A 24786-nucleotide genomic window follows, 5' to 3' on the forward strand; every position below is an offset into this window, starting at 1 on the left:
TCACCAACGAAAAGGAGCAAACTGTTGACACACACAACAACTCGGGTGAATCTCTGGGGAGTTAAACTGAGTGAAAAAAGCTGATCCCAAACGGGTATACGCTGGGTGGTTCCACTGATACATAGCCTTCTTGACATTATGAAATTGTAGAGACAGAGGACAGATTAGCAGTTGTCAGAGGGAATCTGATGGTGCGGGTCTAAAAAGGTCAGTAGGAGGGACCCTCCTGGTGATGGCAGAGCTCTGTATCCTGGCTGTATCAGTGTCAGTATCATGTTGTTAAGTCACAAACTGTAGTTTTGCAAGATGTTACCTTTGGGGGAAACTATGTAAAGATCATACAGGATCTCTCTGCGTTATTTCTTACGGCTACTTTTGAATTTACAATTATCTCAAAATGTTGAATCAAAAAATCGTGAAAACTCAGTAAGTATCCAAGGGTTAAATGTGTAAATGAATTAGTAAATAGGAACACTCAAATCTCTTTTAAAGTACTGTGACTTTACTTTGCTGTGGGATTGCCTTTCTAGAACTTCATAGTAGGATTAATATCTCTAAGATAGGTGGAATACCTTTGAATTTTTAAAGAAAAGCTGTTGAGAGCATCATCTGTTTTGATGGTTTGGACTTTATTCTAGTTTTTGCCTTTTGTAGTAAACCGTCCCAGATCATTTTGGGGGACATAGATGGGGTCAAAATAAATAAGGAATTTAAAAGAGTTCTTCTGCTTCTTGATTCTCCACCAAGATATTACAGAGTTTAGGTACATAAGGAGGGCACTATGGTGGATTAATGCATTAAAGAATCATTTCAGAACCACGTTTATGCTTTAGAGTCAGCCAGGATTATAGTTTGTGGTCAATGTCGTTTCCTTCCTTTGCACAATAAGAAGAAAACAAACCTGGCCAGTTCCACGGCGTCTTCTGTGACGAGTGAGTGATCTGAGTCCCCAGGGCAGTGGCTTGAAGTCACGAGAGTTTCTTTCTCTTTTTGGGTGGAGCTGGTGTCTTTGGTCCCCAGTCAGTGAAAGCAAGCCTCACCAAGATCAACTTGAAATTTTGAAGGCTCAGAAATGGTTATTTACACTAGAAATAGAAACTAGAATCTCTGTTTATACCTCTTGCAGGATTTAAAGAGAATAGCCATTTGGCTTAAGATCATTGTTCTCCTTTTAACTTCATTCAGTAATCCCCTGGGACTAGACTTAGAATCAGTCATGACCCCCACTGGAGTTGAGGTTATGGAAATAAAAATGATTTCACGTTTAGTGGGTCTTAAGGAGCGCAAAATTTGAAAGCCCGTGACCCGACGCTGACCCGTGCCTTCCTCCTCCCATCCCCTCAAACTCACGTCACGTCTCCCCTGCCCTTCTAGATTACCTCTTGAGATTCATTGCCTCGTGAAAAATACAGGTTGAGTTTAATCTTCCATTCAGCTGTTCTTTGCTCGTCCCTCCCTCCCGGCCCCAGAGCCTCTGGGTTCCAGGGTTCCAGTAGGTGCTTGGGGGTCCTACGTGGCATCTCACTTGCTTGCTCCACAGGCTGATGCGAGTTCCTTCTCTCGGTGGGTGAGCCTCTGGCTTTAAGCCTCGGGCTATCAGAAGACGAGCGCTGAGGGGAGCAGGAGGTTTTGTTGTTTCCCTGCCATCTCTCACTCCCTGTTCTGTTCCCTCCCTGCTCATTGCGCGTGCGTGTGGGACCCTTGACCATCTCTGCCACCAGCTGCACCCAGCTGGGCACACTGACACCGAGTGTGACCTCGGACACCGTCATCTGGCTTCCTTGACAAGTGAGGGTCTGAGCTGGGGATTCGGACATGCTTTTTAGAACCAGGAGAGCGGGCAACCACAGGACTTCATGAGCAGAGGCCGGACGGGAAGTTAGACGGGACCACGTGGTGTGACCTCGGGCCTGCCGCCTCCTCTCCAGCTCTCAGCTTCCCCATCTGTCCAGGGAGGGGGTACTGGACCAAGTGACCTCTGCCTTCCCAATGACCCCCGAGTAAGCGTGGACGGGACTCCACACCTTAGACTGCTGGAGCGTGAGTCTCTCCTTACCATCCGCCAAAGGCCCATGTGCCCTCCATCTGGGGAGAGAGTGAATGTCTAGAGCCCCCTCCTCAGGGTGTATGTGTGAGACTCACTCAGTCCTGTCCGACTCTTTGCGACCCTATAGACTGTAGCCCGCCAGACTCTTCCGTCCATGGGATTCTCCAGGCAACAATACTGGAGTGGGTTGACCTTTCCTCCTCCGCCTCTCCAGTGATGCCCTCCTAACAGCGGTAGTGGTGAAAAGTTTACTACCACACACTCCCTCCACCAGCTGTGGCCCGCCCTGGTCTGTCTCCGTAGCTTCACCACTGCCCCGGGCCTGAAGAAAGGGCTCGAGAGGAATGGTGACCATGTACCCCAGCACCAGAGCACTACGTCCAGCCGGACCGGGGTGAATAGGGTTGCTGCCAAAACCCAGAAGCCTTCCCATGATGCTGCTCTTGTCGTTGGTTTATTTTAAGCAGAACCCCACCCTGGGTTGGAAAGGTCTCTGGGGCAGACTGAAGTGATCTATCTAATAACAGGTAAATATGGATGTGAGAGTTGGACTGTGAAGAAAGCTGATCGCCGAAGAATCGATGCTTTTGAACTGTGGTGTTGGAGAAGACTCTTGAGAGTCCCTTATACTGCAAGGAGATCCAACCAGTCCATTCTAAAGGAGATCAATCCTGGATGTTCATTGGAGGGACTGATGCTAAAGCTGAAACTCCAATACTTTGGCCACCTCATGAGACGAGTTGACTCACTGGAAAAGACTCTGATGCTGGGAAAGGTTGGGGGCGGGAGGAGAAGGGGACGACGGAGAATGAGATGGCTGGATGGCATCACCGATTCTGTGGACATGAGTTTGAGTGAACTCCGGGAGTTGGTGATGGACAGGGAGGCCTGGCGTGCTGTGATTCATGGGGTCGCGGAGAGTCGGACACGACTGAGCGACTGAACTGAACTGAACTGAACTGAAAGCTTAATACACAATGCAGCATGTACAGGAATCTTTCAAAACCCATCAGCATTAGGGCACTCCAGATGACAGCTTCGGGGCTCACAGGCTCTAGGTGCCCAGCATGAACATTTAATGGTGTCCCAACCACCCTTGACGAAAACTGCCATCCACCATTGTAATTGAAAGCATGAGCTGAAAACAAGGCCAGTCAGTCTGTCTATCCCACTTCATCTCAGGAAATTCCAAATATAAAAGGTGAGCTTTGTTCCCAGAGGGCTGAGAATGAATCCAATAACTGGCTCCTCTGTGGAAACCAGCTAGAAATTGGAACCCAGGCAGCCTCCCTGTTTCCCCTCTAAGGAGCACACAAGACAAGCCCAACGGGAAGGATGGCCACTAATTCCGAGGCGTTCGCACGTCGGGTTCCTTGCAGTGCTGCCCTGACTCACCTGTGCACATGGCCGCAGGGCGTGGGCTGGGTCATAGCGTTCTGTTCCGCATTGATGGTCAGGGACTGACATAATCAAGGGGATGTATGCAAGGAAAGGAATGAACCCTAGCCCCGATTGGGGTACCTTGGGCCCACCTTCCCCCGTTTCCCTCACCGCTTCTTAGTCGGTCTCTTGGTTCACAAGTCCCGGTACATGTGGAGTTCCTCTCACACAGTGGCAATATCCCTGCGGAGCTCTGCCTTTGAAAGTGTGATGACTGCAGCGGCCACTTCAGAGAGTCCCTTTCCCCCTGGAGCTAACCCGTGAGCTCCTCATCAGACATCCCAGATGGGCGCCACCTGTTGTTTTACCTTCCCCACCCCCCCACCCCACCACCACCGGTCTGTTTCCTGAATCTGACTGTGGTTAGCTCACACCCTGAGTTTAAAACGCACTCGCTTAGCTGGCTTAGAATATAGTGCATTATCCTCTTTTCAGGAACATTTATTGGGTACCTGTATGTGTATGGCATTTTAAAACAAAGTTAAATAATGCAGACCAGCAACTGATGACAGTTGCTGAATTAGTTTCCTTGGAAATAGGTTAGTGGGGAAGAAGTTATAAGAATTTAGGCCTGAAAGTGTGTTAGAGGTCATTTAATCCAACACCTCATTTTGCAGAGGGCAGAAAGAAATCAGGGCAACTCAAATAGGTCTGGGACACAACTCATCCGTGGCAGAACTGTTCCTTGGTATATGTTAACCATGTCCTGCGGTGTACTTACTATAGGCAGTAGTCAGGGCTGCCTCCTGTGCCTTTTAAACAAAGGTAGAAGATCTTAGTTTTATCCTCTAGGAGTGGGAAGCTACAAAAGAATATATATATATAAGTAGGTAACTCTGAAAATAGACACATGAGCACAGCTGGCAGTCCAGAGAGAAGGAGATTTCTATAATCCAGGTAAGAAGTGGTTGGGACCAAGATTATAAAAATTAGAATGGAAGGAAATAGGATGGTATTATGTTGTTACCATCTTTGTTGGAATAGTGATATCGAATAGGCCCCAAATATAAGGACTGTTTGGATTTCCCTAGTGGCTCAGATGGTAAAGAATCTGATTGCAGTGCACAAGACCCAGGTTCAATCCCTAGATCAGGAAGATCCCCTGGAGAAGGAAATGGCAACCCACTCCAGTATTCTTGCCTGGGGAATCCCATGGACAGAGGAGCCTGGAAGACTGCAGTCTGTGAGTCGCAAAGAGTAGGACACAACTGAGCGACTAACACATACATAGAAGGACTGTTCAGATTACTGCCAAGCCCCTGATCAAGGCGTGGGGTTTGTTTTAACAGACATAGGCCTCTGTCTTCAAAGATGTGTGCAATTTAAAATAGATGACACTGTACACAGAAGATGTTGATAGTACAGGCAAGCAATTGAATGATGGCTTTGTGACTTGAACATATTAATAGCTCTGGGAACACTATTACTCCAACTATAGGGATGTAATGTGAAGTTTCAAATGCCTGCACTACAATATATAAAGGCATCTGTTAGTAATGACAAAAGGCTGACCCCAGAGCATTTCCCTGAAGTGAAAAGGAAAAACGTGGAATTAGGACGGGAGGTGGGGAGCGATGAGGGAAAGGGGGTCGAAGTCGGGTTCCCGCTCTTCTGGCTGGGAAAATGCTTTACTGTATACCTAATCGGGCTTCGTACTGCACCCGGGCTCTGCGAGAGAGGGCCCGTCCCCTTCCGTTCCGCTCCGTTTTGATCCTGCAGTCAGCTGCAGAGTTATAGATGAAGTGACAAGGATGGTATCTTGATTACATCCAGCTGCTTGGAGTAAGTCAAGGGCAGAGAGGCCCCGCCTGAGGAGCCGCGCTCGCCGAAGCCTCCAAAGGCGTCTGAGATCCAGGACACCGCGAATGCTTTCAGAGTAGCAGCGTTCAGTGTTCTGTGACCCACTGTCTCCAAATTAAGTGTCCCCAGAGAGAAGCCTGGTAAGTGGCTTGAGGTCACAGGAAGAGGACTGAAATCAAAAGAGCCTTTGACCCTAAAACTGAGCCCATGTTGTTATCATTGCTGTCAACTGGGGGCTTGAGAAGAAGGACCCTCAGGAAGCTGATTTCACCTTCCTTCACATGGATTAGAGAGCTGTGCTGTGCTGTGCTTAGTCGCTCAGTCATGTCCAACTCTTCGTGACCCCATGGACTGTAGCCCGCCAGGCTCCTGTGTCCATGGGGATTCTCCAGGCAAGAATACTGGAGTGGGTTGCTTTGCCCTTCTCCAGGGGATCTTCCCAACCCAGGGATCAAGCCCAGGTCTCCTGCATTGCAGGCTGGTTCTTTACCAACTAAGTCACCGGGGAAGCCCAGGAATACTGGAGTGGGTAGCCTGTCCCTTCTCTAAGGATCTTCCCAACCCAGGAATTGAACCGGGGTCTCTTGCACTGCAGGCGGATTCTTTACCAACTGAGCTACCAGGGAAGCCCCAGATTAGAGAGTTGATTCACATATATGTGGGTGAGGGGAGATGGGATTCAGCTTCCTTCCAGCAAAGGTGCCAAAGGAATGGATGCCCCCGCCCTGTCCCTTCTCCTCTACCTTGCCCGTCGCTGGTGCTGAGTGTAGTTGCTTGTGCTTGTAACCCTCCGGGAATCTCTCTCATGGCATTGAGATGAACTGGTGATGGTGGTAGTGAATGTGGCTTGAACAGACAGGTGCTTGGTGCCAAGCAGAGAAACCTGACCGTGCACTTTGGTGGGGTCTACCCCAGCCTGCAGGCCAGATAGAAGTCAGGACCCACAGCCTGTGTTGTGGCTCCGAATAGTATTATATTATTTTAATCTGCTGAAATGCAAACCCCAGAGTAGAGAGAATGCAGCCGCAGCCTTATACATCTGAGGAAATGTTTGACACAGATTCATTTGTCTGCAGCTATTATGATGATGCCTGTGCCGATTAGCTCTGTTGATTACAACATGGTGTTCATGAGGCCAAGGCTGTGGGTTGGAGAGGCCTGTTAGGTGAGCTGGTTCCACACAAAGGAAACCTCTTTCTACCATTCCAGACCACGTTCAGGACCCCAGTCAGACATCCCATGAGAGCAGAGAGACGATCACAAAGACTGGACAAGAGAATAAAGACTCAGCAGAGGGCCCTTCGCTGCTCCTGGAAAAGCGACGTAAAACATGTGCTGTAGCGATGTGGTCTTCTCACACAAACGCTATCACGTTATTATGAACGATGACTGGTGATCAGTACTGTTGCAGACCTCCTTTCTGAACGAAGAAGTGTGCTAGCTCTGGCTGTGAGGAAAACCGGAAGGGGCTTTGGTCCCCTTCTTTCCCGCTCAGCTTTGTCCTACAGAGGTTTTGCCTGTCCGTCCACGCCGTCAGCCAGTGTGCGTGGAAGGCTGTCATGTGGTGGCACAGCACTTTGTACGTGGAATGCCACCGTGAACCTCTGTCCTCATGGAGTTTAAACTCTGCGGGAGGAAAAGAAATAATAAAAAAAAAGTAGATGATAAATACCCAGTGCCGTTTCATTAAATGGAAGTTTGATGAAGAAAAGCATGGAGTGACGCAGTGTGATGAAGAATGGCTGGTCAGGGGATGGCGCTTACCTTGGATGGGAGAGTCTGGAAAGGCCTCTCAGAGTAGGTGATAGTTAACTAGAGACCTGACTGATGAGCAGGAGCCAGCTTTTTGAAGAGCTGGGGGAACAGCCATCAGAGAAGTAGCAGGTGCAGAGGCCTTAAGGTCTCGTCACGGTTAAAAGGACAGGGAAGCCCCGACTTGTCGAGAATGTGGTATGAGAGAGGCTGGAGGGTAGAAAGGCCGTTTAGAACATGCTGAGGAGTTTGCGTATTATTCTCAGGAGGAAGCCATCTTTTGTTTTGTTTTATGGGTGGAGCATTTTTTAACAATCTTGTCGGGGGGGATGTCATGGATTGAACATGCCTAAAAAAAGTATTCCCTTTTTTACCTTTCACCAAAAGACTTCCCTGGTGGCTCAGACAGTAAAGCATCTGCCTACACTGCAGGAGACCCAGGTTCGATCCCTAGGTGGGGAAGATCCTCTGGAGAAGGAAATGGCAACCCACTCCAGTACTCTTGCCTGGAAAACCCCATGGACGGAAGAGCCTGGTAGGCTACAGCCCATGGGGTCTCAAAGAGTCGGACACGACTGAGCGACTTCACTTCAAAAAAGATATGCTGAAATCCTAATCCTTAGTAACCTTATTGGAAATAGGGTCTTTTCAGAGGTAATCAAGTTAAAATGAGATTGTTAGGGTGGGCCCTAATCCAGTTTATCTAGAATCCTTATATAAAGGAGAAATTCGGACACAGAGACACACACTCAGAGAAGAAGTCTATGTGAAGACAGAGGCTTGGAGTTGTGCGTCTACAAGCCAAGGAATGCCGGAGATTGACAGCCACCCACCAGGAGCTGGGGGCAGGCAGGCAGGATCCTTTCCCTGGGTGAGATGGCCCCACCATCACTTTAACTTCTGATTTCTAGGTTTCTGTTGTTTTAAGCCACCCAGTTTGTGTTTTAAAGCAGCCCTGTGCCCAGTTGCTCAGTCATGTCCGACTCTTTGCAGCCCCAAGGACTGAAGCCCCCCAGGCGCCTCTGTCCTTGGAATTTTCCAGGCAAGAATAGTGTAGTGGGTTGCCATTTCCTCCTCCAGGGGATCTTCCTGACTCAGGAACCGAACCTGCATCTCTCGTGTCTCCTGCAGTGGCAGGTGGATTCTTCACCACTGCACCACCTGAAGGATGCGGGGGGGTAGGGGTGCTTTGGGAAAGCAGTGACGCATCCTCCCTGGTGGGGCAGACCTCCAGTTGCTGTAGTATGTATGACCACATGACTTGTATACATGTGGGTAAATATATAATGAATGTATATATAAATTAATAGGATGGCACCCCCTGATTGAATTACCCAGTAAAGCATACCCTACTCTTCTTTAAGGAATGGTCCTTTTAGGGATGCTCTGTAAATGAGGGTTTGGAGGGGCAGGGGTGGAAGCAAACAAATTGGAAGCCGGTTGCAATAATCCTGTAATCCACAGTAGTCTGGTAGTGACGGTGGTCTGAGCTGGAGACGTGGTAGTGGAAGCAGTAAGAGGCGTCAGAAGGAGAGTCAGCAGTGCTTGCTAGAGGACTGGATGGGGAAAGAGTAAGGAAGGAGTAAAGGCTGGCTGTTCGCTTTCGGCCTGAACGGTTGCATTGTATAATTTGCTGAGACAGGAAAGACTGAGAGGATGGCTTTTCCCAGGCTGTGGAATCAAGAGTCATGCTTCGGACACGTTAAGTTTGATCCAGCTGAAGGTATTAAGTAAGTAGTTGGTTGTATCACAAACATTCAGGGCCAAACCTGCATTTGGAGGTCATCAGAGTCTAGATGGTATTTTAAAAAATTGAAGCTAGATGTTGCTTGTGGGGAGAGTTTAGGAGGGTATAGCTCTCCAGGACTAGGCCCTCGGGAACTCTGCTGTGTAGAGGTCTGGGCAAGGATGAGGACTCAGTGGTGCTGAGAAGAGGCTCCAGGACAGCTGGTAAATTGTCAGGATTCACTAATGGTTAGTAGTTTAAAGGCTAAGGAAATTGTATGGAAATACATGGAGAGAAGTATTGGGTGTACCCCACCCTCGTATACCAATTCTGTTTAACAAAACTGTATCCTAGAGCCTTTCCAAAGGTGGAAATCAAAGTTTTGCTTTCAGTATGTTACAGTTTATAAAATCAGACAACTCCTCTATACCTGAGGCTTCCAAAAGATCATAGAAAATGTCTTTGTACTCCAGATAGATTTTTTTTTCTTTTTCAGAAGCAGAGACTTTGTAAGTTTCCACAATCATCAAAATTTACCATAAATCACGGTTTCATTTTTGCTTCATTTGTGCATTCATTAGAACCTATTTCACTAATCGCCTGCTGAGAGATTATATACCTTGGCCCAATTCGAGAAGCTATTATTCTACATTACTTGAAATTTCCAAATACAAACCCGAAAGTTTTAGAGGAAATTAGAATCAACATGTATCTTTGAATATTGGCAGAAGAACTAGCACCTGTTGGCTCAAACTTCTTCAGCAGCCCATTCTGCTCTTAGTTTGTGAAGCTTTGAATGCGGGGATTCTGTCATTTAAGGAACTGAGCACCGTGCTGGCTTACTGTCTGAACTGGGAACTGATTGCTGCTGTGCTTCTGTCCTCAGGTCTGGCGGGAATTTCCTGACCGGTTGGTGGGTTACCCAGGTCGCCTGCATCTCTGGGACCATGAGATGAATAAGTGGAAGTATGAGTCTGAGTGGACCAATGAGGTCTCCATGGTGCTCACAGGGGCAGCCTTCTATCACAAGGTGAGGTGGGGACACGCTGGGAGCAAGCGGGGCTGCACCGACTTAACGCGAGAGTGCGACACTCGTTTGATTGCGCCCAAACTAACTTTCCCCAAGTTTAGGAAACATGGTCAATTCAGAGAGCTTAGAAAGGCCATGTTTCGTGATATTTTTTAAAAAATAACGTTATTTTTTAATTATTAAAGTATTACATGCTCAAATTCGAAACAAATTGTATTGTATGGGAAAAATTACTTAAAGTTCTATCTTAGGGCTAATGGTAGATAAACTATTTGGGTTGGCCAGAAAGTCCATTCATATTTTTCTGTAAATCTTATGGAAAATAATGAATGAACTTTTTGGCCAATGCAGTATTATTATTATTTAGGTGTTTTTTCCAGTTTGTCTTTTTTATGAACTGATTCACACATATAGTCGTAAACATTCTCATCAGCTTTTTTGCATGTGTTATGAGTTTTTTCCTTATGTCGTTAACATTTCTTTATAAACAACCTCTACTTAACATAATTGCTAATATACCATTATATTAATATTCCATAGATCATATACAGCTGTTTCTCTGTTATCAGATATTTAGGTTATATCTAATTTTTTTGCTAGATAATGCTTTGTATCAAATGCTTAAATAATGATCAGTATCCATTTTCATAACTGCCTATACTTATGATCCTTATGAAAGATTCCTAGAAGAATTATGAACATTTTGGGGAGGCTTTGTTATATATAGTCGTTGGTTCTCAGTATCGTTTGCGCCAGTTTACATTCTCACCAGCAAAATATAAAAGTGTCCTATCATACTCTTTCTTGCATGACTTACATTTTTTAAAAACTCAAACTTAGCTATTTTGCTAAGTGATAATTGATTTTATTGATTTCACTTTGATTTGATAACTTAGGGTTTGAAATTCCTTTTGTGTATATGGCCTTCTGTATTCCTTCTGAGAATTGTCACTTTATGTTTTTGACTCTTTTTTATTAAAGGGCGAGATTGAAGGGTGTACACTGGACTTTAGAATACCGTGTTTGGTTTTGGAGTGCCCCCCGGGCGTGTGTGGCTTAATTAAGCAGCAATAACCCGTCAGTCGTCAGCAGCGGCGCAAGGAACTGATGTCAGGAGACAGATCTGCTCAGCCCAGGGCACTTGAGCTGACGTCCCTGTGCTTACATAAACTGCTTGTTGTGGTCTCAGCACTGCTGCCCTCATATTTTTCAGGGCTCTCGATCCAGAAATGAGTTTTTTTTCGTTCAGTTCAGTTCAGTTGCTCAGTCATGTCCGACTCTCCGCGACCCCATGAATCACAGCATGCCAGGCCTCCCTGTCCATCACCGACTCCTGGAGTTCACCCAAACTCATGTCCATCAAGTCGGTGATGCCTTAGCAAAGCGTAAATAAATATATAAGGTTTGTAATTCTTGGGGCTATGAGAGACTGATAAATACCTTTTTGGCAGATGTATTTCTGTATTATACCACAAATTTCTATATTATTTCATACATGTAGCTTATGGTAGTTTTGGAATTGCCTCATTTTTGTTTTACTTTAACAAAGGACATGTCTGCAATGTCAGCCCACCATCCATATATCTCTGTTGCTATCGGCAGTCCATGGGAAGAATATAAAAAACCGGGTGGAGCCCTGTGACTCAGAGGGAAGGATTCAGTAAAGCTCAGTGTGCACTGCGTCTCTGAACGTTGTTTATTAAACACATGCGTTAATCAGTCCAAAGGGCCTGCATCTCACAGGGACTTCACACTGTACTATATGTTCCTCTGCTTACAATAGGTGATTTTTTGAAGAATGACAGTTGGTCACCTGACCACAAGCATTCTAATACTTCCTCTGGCCTTTGTATTGGTCTAGCATTGTGAGTCATCTTATGAGAGAAAGCTTGTCCCCCTGCCATGGCTCAGTTGCTCTTTGTATATCAGCCACAGGGAACTGCCATTTGAATATGTCTCCTCTTTTTTCTCACCTGGCAGTATTTTAATTACCTGTATACCTACAAGATGCCTGGGGACATCAAGAACTGGGTGGATGCTCATATGAACTGTGAAGACATTGCCATGAATTTCCTGGTGGCTAATGTCACAGGGAAAGCTGTCATCAAGGTAGGCATCTGTGGCCCACTCTGGGCATATCTTGGGCGCCTTTCTGAGTCTCCAAAGTGTTCACAGCTGTAAATGGAGACCTGGAATAGATGAACGTTCAGCTGCCTTTTAGCTTGAAGACTATGATGGATGTTTCACATTGTGAAATTGAAGCCCGGCATATTTTCTTTTGTTATATAAAGTTTCTATAGTTATAGTCTTTTAACTGCCAGCATCAGAAAGAAAGTCTATAATGGTTAATCTGCAAATCGTGTTTGTTTTAAAAATGTAATTTTATTCTCAACTCTGATTTGTAATCTAGTTCTTTTAAAGAATGCAATTATGTCTTTCTTAAGGTAGCTGATTTTTTTTCAATATATGTTGAGAAGATAGTACACTTTGTATGATGATACTGGTAGTTGTCCTAAACACTGTTTTAAGACAGTGATTAACAATTTTTAAAAAGTACCTTTCTCATAGCATATTAGAAACAGAGAATATGTAAAGATCATGTGGGGATCTTTGTTTCTATAATAGATGTCTATTCCTGAAATGTAGGTCTTGCCCAAATCAGTCCCTAGAAATGTAGAGAGAGTACACTTGTTTATATCAGTGGAGTCATCCTGACCTTTTTTTCTTTCTGGATTAGAATTCCACATGTGAAAATGGCCAATGCTTCTAGGCCAGAATCCTATACTGGAAGCTTATATTGGAAATGTGGTATGACATTCCAGAATGATTCCTCATGCTACTAATATTAATTGATGAGAGAAGCCAGATTAAACCAGTGACTAAGAAAAGAGGAAAAGTCACTGTCCAGACTTGATCCAATCTTTGTGGTATCCTTCGGCTCTCTAAATAGCTCAGTGAACAACTCACTGCAGGGACAACTAAAGAATGTAAATTGCAGAACTAGTTTTAAAAGAACTCTTCTTATCTCCAAATTCATTTTTTGACATTCTTCAAGACATTCTTTAGCTGTGCCTTCTTCCTCTGGACAGTAATCCCTCGAGTCTGTGTGCTTCTGAGCCGGGTCTCAGTAATCTAGCTCTCTTCCCCGCCCACCCTCTGCTGTTTACTTACCTTCACTGGGTTACGATAGCAGCCTCCCCTGAGTTTGCTGGAAAAATAATCCAAGTTTGAGGTGTGGGGAAGGTGGTGGGGAGAGTCAGGGAAAAGGATTCAGAGGGCAAAGGACCACTGGGTTTTTTTCCTGACTCAAAGGGGTTGCAAAATAACCTGACATCTTCAAGAGCACGGTGCCGGCCATAGCTTTTGCCATTAGCTGGAAGAAGGAGAAGGAGCGCCTGTTGGAACTAAGGTTACGGTGAAAGTTATGGGAAGCTGTATTTCATCGCCCTTATGGCTGCAAGAACAAATGGTGTTTATACAAGGACCTTGGCAGTGAGAAAACAGTCATTAAACAGGAATTAAGGAGCTTGTCATCACCACTTCTTTCCAGTTACAGAAGGCAAAAGCCCTCCAAGCCTCTTTTATTGGGCCCTTGTGAGTTCTGCCGTTGGCCGAGCCAGACAGAATTGCATGGAGGAACGGTGAGGGGTGTGTGTGTATGTGTGCGCGCACACACGTGTGCACGTGGAGAGGGAGCAGGCATCTCAGCTTACAGAACAGGAGCATGCAGAGTGGTGTCACAAGCATGATTTTATTGTCCTTAGCACTGACAGCCGGGTATATTTTTGTGCACCTCTGGCAGGTAACACCACGAAAGAAATTCAAGTGTCCTGAGTGCACAGCCATTGATGGGCTTTCGCTTGACCAGACGCACATGGTGGAGAGGTGAGTGGGCCTCTAGACAAAAGTCTGCCCTGGCCTCTGATCCCCATTTCCTGCTTTGGGCCTGTTTATGGGACTTTGTTGCAGATATAAGGACAGCAGCTGGTAGCCATAGTCACCTCCGTTTGCACGTGGGAATTGGGTTAGTTCAAGCCCAGGTCACCCAAAGAATTAATTTGGAATGCTACTCACTCAATTTGTAATGGCTGGAAGGGTCTTAAAAATATAGCTGGCCTTAAGCTCTAGAAGCCAGATTCTCCATGTGGACTAAGCAGTTAACCATCCACAGTCACTTAAGTGGAAGTGAGCTAATTCCGAGGAAATCCTGGATTGTTTTTCAGGGTAGTATCTCCGTGTTACAGTAAAAGTTCGATTAGAGAGAATTAAACCAAACCCACCAGAGACCAGATTACCTTTGTGGACGTACCTGAACACCTACCAAGAGCAGAATTGAAAGCACAGCTCTTTACGTTTCAGAGAGAGAAGCAGGGCAGCTCTGAAATGCCTGCTTTATATTGATTCAGTCACTTAGCCAATAAGCACCCGTTGTGTGGATGTAATACAGGGCCTCGTAGGTGAGTACGAAGGAGGTGGGAGATGTCTGTCTTCCCTTAAGACCGTCTCACTAGTGTCGCAAAAGCCCCAAGCTTCAAATCTCCTGAATCAAACCTAATTCTTCCAAAAGGCATTCTCTTAAATAAGATAGCAAGCTCTGACAACCAATAGCGTTTTTGTCAAGGGACCAGAATGCATTCAGAGAATGTTGTGATAGCTGTTTAGAGTGAGCTGTCTAGTTCAGGTCTCCATGGGTCTCATATGCGTCTGCATGCAGCACTCATTTCTGACTGAACTCTATCAGCTGTATCAGAGCCCTTCAAGCCTGGAGGACTTGTTGTACAGGAGGTTGTTTCAGTCTGCCTGGATCCTTCTATAATGCTTTACTCCTTCTTACGCTTACTTCTTGCTGCTGCTGCTAAGTCACTTCAGTCGTGTCCGACTTTGTGTGACCCCATAGACGGAAGCCCACCAGGCTCCCCCGTCCCTGGCTTACTTCTTACTCTCTAAATAATCTCTTTGATCTGATATCTTACCCAAATGATTTGACTTCTACCAACTGTCAATATGAAATAACATATTATTGTGACTTTGAAATATCTGTCACTGGTATCAAGTATCACCTAGTCAAGGATGGTGACATTAGTGACACAGCTCATTTGGAAGAGACCCCAGTTAGAGTTCTGTTAGAGCACATGAAATTGTTACTTAAACCTACCCCCATTCTGTGTTGAGAATTTCATAGCATTAAGCAATTAGTTTTTGATTGGGCTGAGTTACATGGTGGGGTTTTATGGTCTAAGAAAGAAATTGTATTTAGAAAATTTCACCCAATACTGGCCTTAAAGTTCATGCTAAAGCTAAAAAACTGAGATGATAACAAGTGCAATGAGAAAGATTTAAGTTAGGTATAATATTAAACACTGAAGAAAGTAACTGAGGGAAATGTGGAAGCTTCCTCTCGGGAAAAGGGTTTTGAAAATAGAATAGGCACTGCCCAGATGTTGGTAGGCTTGATTTTATCAGATTTTTATAATTAACAACAGTAGATAACACACATGTGTACGTGTGTATCGAACCTAATCTGGAGCTATATGTTATAAGTCAAAAGGAAGGCTCAAATGTTGTAACTGGTCAGAGGAAAGAAAAGTGACTTCTTACTAGGTCAGTTATTATGAATGATTTTCTAAGAGGTGGCACTTGAAGTGAGCCTTCAAAGATTGCTAGGATTCAAGCTCCAGGCAAGAAGAGGAGATCCTTGGCAGAGGAAACTGGTTGGTGCGAGGTGCTTTTGCAAGCAGTCAAGATATCCAGTTTTGCTAGAGCATAGCATCCTGGCCCATCAATGCCAAAGGGCTTTTTTCTCTAGGTAAGCCATGGGAAGTTTTTGAATAGGGAAGTAGTCTGATTAGAGTATTGTTTTGAGATTGATTTGGAAGGAGTACACAGAATGAAATAAAGGTGAGATTGAAGAAAGAAGAACAGTTAGAAGGCTTGAACTAAGCTGAGTGTGGAGAGGAAGGGTTGAAGTAAATTACACGTTGTTTTTCTTTTTTCTCCCAAAGGAGAATGTGCTAGCATTTGATGTCCAACTGGATAGGTATGGGGAGGTTATGGAGGAGTTGACTGAGATAGGAAGAATGGTAGTACCTTTAATGGTGTAAATAATATAATTAGGAGGGACGCTAACTAGGCGGGGAGGCCATGAATGTTGTACCTTTAACAGTGTAGTTAATGAGGCCAAGGGATTTTAATGGTGTGTGAAGTTGGAGAGCAGTAAGGCAGGTGAGTTTGGGCTCTTACCCTCTGTATATGCAGAGATAGATATGGAGCAAGCAGTTGGAAATATAGAACAAGGACTTCAGAAAAAGATTAAAACAAAGATGGAGATTTGGAAGACATCTGTCCAGAGATGACAGTTGATTGAAGAAAAGCTGTTTGTAGAATCTTGAGAAATTCAGACATTTAGGAGACAGAGTGATTGAAAAGAAAGAAACAGGCACTAGAGAGAGGCCAGGAGAGAAGCAGCAGCACGGGTGACTTTGGAAAAAGTAATGTCGTAGGGTGATGGGCTGAAGGGCGATAGCGTGGGAGCTGACAGCGAGGAAGCAGAGCCAGTGATGGCAGGCTCCGCTTTCGAGAAATGTGATGGAGGACAGAAGGAAATCAATCTTGAATTAATTAGAGACTGCAAGCAAAACAATTTGGATCAAGGTTAAATGACTGAATTATTAAATAAGACACTTAGGTTGGAGGGGAGGGGGATATGATTTAAGCCCTATTGGATGGGCCAAGAGATGGAGTTGCAACTGCAGAATTGTTCACTTGTTCTGAAAAGTTCCCTTTGCCGAATCTGCATTTTTGCACAAAACAGTGAAAGGAGTTAACCGCTCTGCACGTTCTGATCTTGTGTTGAGTTGTGTGCTCCAGTAAGCTTATTTATTCTTATGTTTGGGGTCTGGGATCAGAAATCTCAGTTGTGGAGGAGAGTACTTTTACTGCCCTTCCTCCATTTCCAGGTCCCGCTATTAGTTAATTTAAGAAAAAGAAGATTTTGTAACTTCATTTTGCTCAGTAGCTTTGCCCACATCAAGACAGTATGGCCGACAAACAATGCTGATTTAAGAAACAAACATTGTATTTTGATTCAGGGCAGTTTTCGTTCAAATTATGAATTAGCCACTTATTAGCTGTTTGACTTAAGGAAATTGACTTACCTTATCCTGAACTTCCAGTCATTTCATCTCTGAAAATGGATATATTAACTGTCATATTACTGTATCCATTCAGGAATTCAACAAATATTTACTGAGCATTTTTGTAATCAGTGCTAGGGATGAAAGAAGTAATAATAGAGGAAAGTCTGTAGCCCGGGGCCTGGCAAGGTTAGTTCGCTTCCCAATCTCCCCAGCGCTGACCTTCAAGCTCCTTGTTACTTTAGGTAATAGTATGAGTTTGAAAGGAAAACAGAAAGCCATTAGTCTTTTCTCCGTGGCCCTTGGAGCAGTTCAGAGATAGACATTGGCTGTTATTAGCCTGTCTGTCAGAGAAGGCGATGGCACCCCACTCCAGCACTCTTGCCTGGAAAATCCCATGGACGGAGGAGCCTAGTGGGCTGCAGTCCATGGGGTCACAAAGAGTCAGACACGACTAAGCGACTTCACTTTCACTTTTCACTTTCATGCATTGGAGAAGGAAATGGCAGCCCACTCCAGAGTTCTTGCCTGGAGAATCCCAGGGACAGGGGAGCCTGGTGGGCTGCCGTCTATGGGGTCGCACAGAGTCGGACACGACTGGAGCGACTTAGCAGCAGCAGCAGCAGCAGTAGCAGCAGCAGCCTGTCTGTACTTGGTCAGAAAACCAAACCAGGGGAACAGTTACTGACACGGTAGCTGGACCCCCAAGAGAACAACTCGGGTAGACCCACCAGCAACCAGCCCGACTCATAACCTACCCTAACTTGTTCCCCACCCCAGGTCCCCTGCATGAAACGAAAGTAGGAGACACTGTCGGTACCTGGCAGTCGAGGACTTGTACCATTCAGCATGGGCAGTTGCTTCTCCAAGGTGGGCTGTGTGGAGAAAAAGGAGGACTCAGTAGCCTGGGTCAGCCAGGGGCAGCTGTCAGCAAGTCGAGCTGGCCTGAGCTCCAGTGGCCTCTTGCCTATGTCCCAGCCCTGTTGGCCTGTCTAGTTACAGAGGAGATGTTGTCCTTGGTGCTCCCCAGGGGCCCACAGAGCCACCAGCCCCTGCCAGGAACCGTGATTCTTCTTTGATCTGTGCTTGCCGGCACCCTGTGCTGGGCACGGCTGGGCTTTGCTGGCCAGAGTCTACAAGCAGAATCACTGGAAACTACAAGAATCTGTCCGTGTTTATAGGCAGAACAACTGTCAAAAGTGAGAGCTTGGGGAGATTTGACTTAGTCTGCCGCTGTCTTGACCTCATAATTTAAGGTGAGAAGAGCTGTTGTCCTTGCTTCCTGTCATTTTATTAAAACCTCTCTCAGTCTTTTCCCCAGTCTCGTGTCATTTTGGAACCTGAGACTGCAACCTCCTGGGTCTCGAAAGACTGCCAACAGGAGGGGAGTTCTGTGATCTGTGGGCCATTTTAGGATGTGATGGAAAGACCCAGGCCTCTTATTACCAATGCAAGCCTGGGTTTGAACGCAGCTCCACCACCTTCCAGCTTAGGGTCCTTGGGAGAGGCCCTTAGCCTCTCTCAGCCCGAATCTGTGTTCTGTATGGAGGGGGTTACTTAAAGGAATTGCTGGAGTCATATACGTAAATTAGCTGGCACTTAATAGGAAATGGCAACTCACTCCAGTACTCTTGCCTGGAGAATTCCAAGGACAGAGGAGCCAGAAGCCTGAAGGGCTACAGTCCATGGGATTGCAAAGAGTTAGACATGACTGTGCAACCAACTTTCACTTTTTCAATAGGTGCTTAACAGTTGTTAATTTCCAGGTTCTCTCTTTGGACCCTAGAATAATGATAATAAATAAATGTGTCTCATCTCATAGTGAAGACTTCAGCCTCAGCAACCAGAATGCCTGGCTTTGGCTCTGCTCTTACCAGTTATTTGGCTTTGGTCCTGTCTCTGAGTCTCCCTGTGCCTCTGTCTTCCCAGTGTGCTGTGGGAAGGATAGGAGACCTGCCTCGTGAGGTTGTTATGAGGGGAGACACGGTAACTCATACATGCCAAGCACTTTTAACACAGCCCGGAACATAGAATAAATGGTAGCTACTGTTGCTTTGTGGCTGTGGGCACAGTGATGTTATTAGCTGGAAGAGCTCAAAATGAGATAACACATTCTGACCAACAGGAAAAGCATAAGAAAAGAATTGCTAATAACTGGCTTCTTTATTAATTGGTTTCTTGCTGAAGCTCAAAGGACTCAAATAAAAGCTGTGGACTAAAATAGCTTGAAGTGAGGCTTACAGTCTCTCTGAAGACAGAAGAGCTTGCAGTCTGTGTCTTGAAATTCAGCCCTTCCCTGGGAACCAGTTCTCAGGTGCTGTGGGCCTGACTGAGGAGAATACTGACCTCGCTGAAATCCATCCTTGAGGTCCCCTTAACTTCAAAAGCGGTTTTCTCGGGCTCGTTTTACCCTTTGGTCTGACGCCGAAATGTCCTCATCAGCCGCTGTCACACTCGGTTGGACTGATTGCCCAGAGCCCTTTCCCGCCCGTGTGTCTGAGCCGCTCCCCTCTGAGGGGCTGCTCACGGGGCGGGGGTAAGGGGCCACACCCTCCCCTCACCTAGCGGTGCTAAGTTGCTTGTTGCTGCTGATTCTAACGCAAAAGCAGCTACAATTCTGAAAGCTGTCCAGTGTGAACTTCAGCTCTCACAGAGGAGCTTATGGAATTGAACTGATGATTCCCAGAGACTGCACTCAGTAGCCCTCGATAGATGTCAGTTGAATGCCTGAAGTGTTGTTTGAAATTGAGGTTCACGGCCCCCTTTGTCTCCTCTGCCTTCTGTCGCCCCACGTGTGAGAGCCTTCCTTCTCCCTTTTAAGCTCAAGCGAGCTGAAGCCGGGATCCAACCCTTTGCCTCCTCGCTTTGCCTTCTCTTCAGCTGGCAGGGATGGGGTTAAGGCTTGCTGGCAACTAATCCACCTTGGTTAGAGGCCTGCTTGTAAGGAGCTGGAGGAATGACTGGAATTTGAGGGGGAGGGGAACGATACTCTGACCTCTGCAGGCCCATGGCCTCCGAACAGCTCAAACAGCATCCCCGGTTCCCTTTCTCCCTCTGAACTAATAATCAGAGTACCCCCAGATCACTTTGTTCCTCCACAGCCTCCCAGCCGTGGGAAGAACCTGGAAGCACACTGGGGACCCTTGCGTTTCTCTGGCCAGTGTTGAATACGATGCATTTTTGCTCTCAGCTCTCAGCCTCTTGAACGTTTTCTTTGTTCCCCACCCCTGTCCCTCTCGTCTGCCCCACTGCCTTCCCCAAACCCCCCAGGTCCGAGTGCATCAACAAGTTTGCTTCCGTCTTTGGGACAATGCCTCTTAAGGTGGTGGAGCACCGAGCTGACCCCGTCCTGTACAAGGATGACTTCCCTGAGAAACTGAAGAGCTTCCCCAACATCGGCAGCTTATGAAGCAGGCCGCTGGTAGAGATCTCAACACGAATGCCAGACAGAGGAAGAGAACTCAACCCCCCAGCCCTCTGACCCCCGGATTTCAGAGTGGAAGACTGGCACCTCCTCACCTGAAGAGCAGAGGCCCCAGGAGGACATCTGAGCACCTCTGGCGTCCTCTGATGCTCTTAATGGGTTCTTTCTGAAAACACTAGGTGGAAGCCTATGGCAGGCTCCAGGGGAAGGCCAGATCAATACTCAGATCAGTACAATGATCTGAGAGGAACCTTCCCCTGGCTCTAAGACTGCTGAGAAACCTCCAGCTCGTTTCAGATTGTGATATCACGTAAGAGCTACCTGTCTCTCACGTTTCGTAATTTCAGATCAGTGAGTTCTTTGGAGGATGAGCCACGCCCAGAATTCGGTGCACAATCCGAGCATCTTAGTGGCATTTGACGCTTTGGGAGCACCAGCTGCTGAGTTGGGACCTATAAATTCCATGAAACTCTTTGGTTTGGCTTTTGGATGTGATTAAAATTATTTTTTATTCTGTTTCGTACTATGTCTTAAATATTGGTTATGGAACTTTGTGCGTATGTAACTTGCACCTTCTGACCTCAACTCCAGCCTCCTTCCCAGGTCTGGGAAGACAGTCAGCTGGGAGGCATATCTGGTGCCATGTGTATCCAGCAGAGAAGAGCCTCCAACTACAAACATTCTTAGAGACAATGTGTCCCCAAACCTACAAAGGAGTCTCTGTGCTTGCTGATTAGATCTAGATATTCTCGGGGGAGGGGGTACAGAGGGCCTCTCATAGCCACACGCTGAGTCTCTCTGCTGGCACCACATTGTAAAATTGAGCAAGTTGTGACCCTCACCCCAAGGGGATGCCAAAATTTCCCTCATTCTTTTGGTATAAACCTAACGTTAGCCAGGGAGGCTCTGGCTAATGTTAAATGCTGGTATAACAACTGCTTTGCGATAGTTGCCGGTATATTTAAATCATTACATTTCAGCATTTAGTAATACTGCACATGTGTGAATTATACCTCTTTAAGCTCAGTTGATGAACAAATCTACTCTGGCAAATGTTAGATGTTAAGGATTCGAAACAGATTTATCTGACTCTAATATTAAGATTAGCCACAGTTTGGGCTTTAGCCATAACATATGTCCCCAGAACACAAAATACATAACAATTTGCTTGGAATATGGATATAATTACTGAAACTTAGCTGTGTGCCCAGTCCAAGCCACTGAACCACCGCTCATTGTTCTGTCGGTGAGCTGGTCTCACGCTGGTGTTTTCAGAAGAATCACTTCAGATGTGTTCCCATGGACTTTGAGAGGCCTAAGAAAACTTTCAGAAGTAGCACAATTGAAAGTGGAAATCTTGAGTCTGATCTTTCCTATTTAGGCCTGGTGGGACGGCAGGCTGTTCTTGGCAGAAGGGGCAAGATAGCCTCTCCAGGCCATTCATGTTGCAGGTGCAGACACTGGAGCAGGGATTTATTCCTGTGTTACAGCTGTGAACACCGGTGCTTAATCAATACTTTTGATTTGAATAATTATATCCTAGTCAGCAGGGGAGATGGGAAGGCATTTTGGCCTCATAGTACTGGGGGTGGTATGATAGAGACAGCTATCATAAGGAAACCCCTTTCCTCTTGTCACCCAGATCCCAGAAGCTGACACGGCGAGTACCTCTGATCTTTCCAGGGCTTCCCTTTCTTGTTTCCCAAGGTTTGGGGCAAGTAGGAGGGGAGGAGGACCTCACATTTAAATTCTAGCTAAAATCTAAGAGCTGTGCCAGCGTTGTCTAGTGTGTTATACGTGGTAACGTACACCCTCAGTGTATATTAATAGCACTCTGCTCTTGTCAGACGATCGGCTGCACTACATTAGTGGCTGATTTCTAAGCCGGTTCTCCCTCTCAAAAGGGATGTCTTTCCTTCTCCTTCCCTCCCTCCTCCTCTCCCTCTCTGTTATTCCTTGGATTCTGGAGGAGAAATGCTTCAGTAGCAGGTCATTGGGAGCCCACGGGAACAGAGTCAGGGGACCTTTATCACCTTCTTGGAAGACAGTGGTCTTCTAAGGGCATTAAAACTCCGTTTCAAGTACCTAACTACCCCCAGAAATATTGGGGGTTAGATTTTGCACCATAGCATACATTTTTTAAAAAATTATAGAATAAATATTACATCCTAGGCACTGGAAGCAAACCTCAAAGCTTCTGTCCTCGGAAAAGACAGAGGGTGCAGGTCACAGGGAAAAGTTCAGGACAGGAGCATAGCAAGTGCTCATGATTCATGGGTTCAGAGGGGACTCGGAACGCCACTCTGTCCTGTGTGGGTGTGTTTCTGAGCTGCTCACCAGTGAGCCTCACTCATCAGCTTGGGCTAGGATCATCTGCCCTTGGGATGCCATAGGTTCTGGTTTCAGAAGCGGAACAATAATGCTAATTAAAATGTCATGTTCTGGCCTACAACAGACAACAGCTGGTTTTAGATTAAGAAATCTTTTTACGGAATCGCATCGTCCCGGCCTGCACCGATGTTGAACCTGAGCTGGGCCTGGCCTTGGCCCAGTGTGTGTACTAAGTCACTAGCCTTTGCCCCCAGGGGCCTAACTGGGATGGGCCGGCCTGCTTGGAATGCCAGTGTTGAGGGTTGCGTGCTCAGTCGTGTCCGACTCTTTGAGACCCCATGGACTGTAGCTCACTAGACTCCTTTGTCGGTGGGATTATCCAGGCAAGAACACTGGAGTGGGTTGCTATTTCCTTCTCCCAATGCCAAGGTTGGAAACCCTTTTTGGCTGGTTAAGTTTAGGTAGCTGTATATATTCTTCTTATCTGATGTATTTTAGCAACGCTTACACGTGTTTAGGCAGAAACCTCCTTTTCTGGGAAAATTAAAGAGGAAAATATCCACTTTTGTCCTCAGAATCTCTGGTTCTTTCCTGTAAATGATGCTGTCCTGTCTCCTCTTCTTCCGCGGCATCATGAAGGTCAGAACTCTGGCTTCTCTGCCGAACCTTATGTGCTTCCAGCTTGTGGTTTTCAGGAGTTTCTCTGCTGCCTCCGGAAAGAGTGACCATCATCCTGGCCTGTGCCAACCAGGACTGGGAGCTGGAAGAGGCCATCAGCCTCTGTGCTCTCACTTGCCAAGGGGTGGCTGGTAGCTCTGTGATCCGGCTTCCTCTTGGGACAGTCTCTGGAGGATCCTTGCCACTGAAAGGCCGCAGGCTTCTGGCCATGAATTCTCAAGGTCTGATTGTTGGTAGAATTAAGCCGATGAAGCAGAGTCCGGGTCGGGAAGTGGTTCACTCCTGGGGGGACTGTTCCTGGCTGTACAATCACAAGATCGCAGAGGAACCCGGCCAAAAGGGCGGAGGTTTCGAAGGTTCCCCATCGTCTAGCTTTCCTGAGCCTGGTGGGTTTCCTCTGCTCTCCTAGTGGCATCTCCGGGGTAAGCTGTTTTCTCCAGTTCTGTTGGTAGTCTTCTGCTGCAGCAGCTGAAGCCACAGCACACCGTTCCCCAAGGAGCCCTGGCTCGGGGAGGCAGAGGCAGAGAATGCCCAACTGGCCCCACGCCCCTTCAGCCACTTCCCGAGGAGTCGTCCCAGTGAAAGTGCCAACTGGATTGGCAGGCAGCGGCCGTCCAGGGAGGCTCTGGAAGAGACTTGAGCTTTCCACTGAGGGCCCGGAGGCATGTGAACCCTGGAGGCTGGCTGCTCACCTCACCCCAGAGCTCTGTCCCAAGCCACAGGGCTCCTGTGCTAGGCCAGTGTTTGCTTCTAAATGAAACGGGGGGCAGCTTTTGGCCCAACTCTGCCAACCAGGCCCAGTGAGATGATCTGAACCAGTTTCACTGAGCTGCTCCTGACAGAGGAGCTTGTCTGTGAGAAAGATAGAGGAGCTTACAAGTGAGCTGCTCTCACTTGTAAGGTTTTCCCCTCTCCTAAGCTAAGGGCTTCGCTGGTGGCTCAGTGGTAAAGAATCCACCTGCAATGAAGGAGGTGCAGGTTCAATCCCTGGGTCAGGAAGATCCCCCTGGAGAAGGGAATTCCAACCCACTCCAGTATTCTTGCCTGGGGAATTCCATGGACAGAGGAGCCTGGCAAGTAACAGTCGATGGGGTCGCAAAGAGTCGGACATGACTTAGCAACCAAGCAACAGCAACATCATCCTAAATGAAACTCACAGCCTCTCTTCCACCTCCGTTAAACAGACTGTCAGGGCTCCCCAGCCTTGGGCTTTGTGATGTCCAGCTTCCCTGGCACAGGGCGTGGGCTGTCTTGGTGACATTGTGCCACAGCTTTTTCACATCTGGCTCACCACTGCTTGCAACGCAGGGCAGGTGACAGGGCAGCTTGCCTCCTCTCCCAGCTTTCCAGGCATCTTTTCTTTTCAAGAAATTGTTGAGTCACCCACCTCTGTGTCTGGCATATCAAATTTACAGCCTTTGTAGG

At 46.7% G+C, this 24786-nt stretch overlaps 1 protein-coding gene across 3 annotated transcripts in view; it reads left to right on the forward strand.

Annotated features, from left to right (window-relative positions):
* Positions 1-20868, forward strand: part of EXT2 (exostosin glycosyltransferase 2) — a 144100-nt gene extending 123232 nt beyond the window's left edge. For 2 of the 3 annotated variants that reach the window (XM_055423881.2, XM_055423883.2), the window contains exons 11-14: positions 9652-9795; positions 11776-11904; positions 13598-13680; positions 20199-20868. In XM_055423881.2, coding sequence (XP_055279856.2) covers positions 9652-9795; positions 11776-11904; positions 13598-13680; positions 20199-20337 — 495 coding nt within the window. In that variant the 3' untranslated portion in view covers positions 20338-20868. The remainder of the gene's footprint in view (positions 1-9651; positions 9796-11775; positions 11905-13597; positions 13681-20198) is intronic. The other variant, XM_055423882.2, reaches the window with a different exon arrangement.
* The last annotated feature ends 3918 nt before the right edge of the window (positions 20869-24786 follow it).

This window comes from Moschus berezovskii, chromosome 14 (assembly GCF_049115385.1).
Source record: "Moschus berezovskii isolate FMDL1 chromosome 14, NW_MosBer_1.0, whole genome shotgun sequence".
Classification (NCBI taxonomy): domain Eukaryota; kingdom Metazoa; phylum Chordata; class Mammalia; order Artiodactyla; family Moschidae; genus Moschus; species Moschus berezovskii.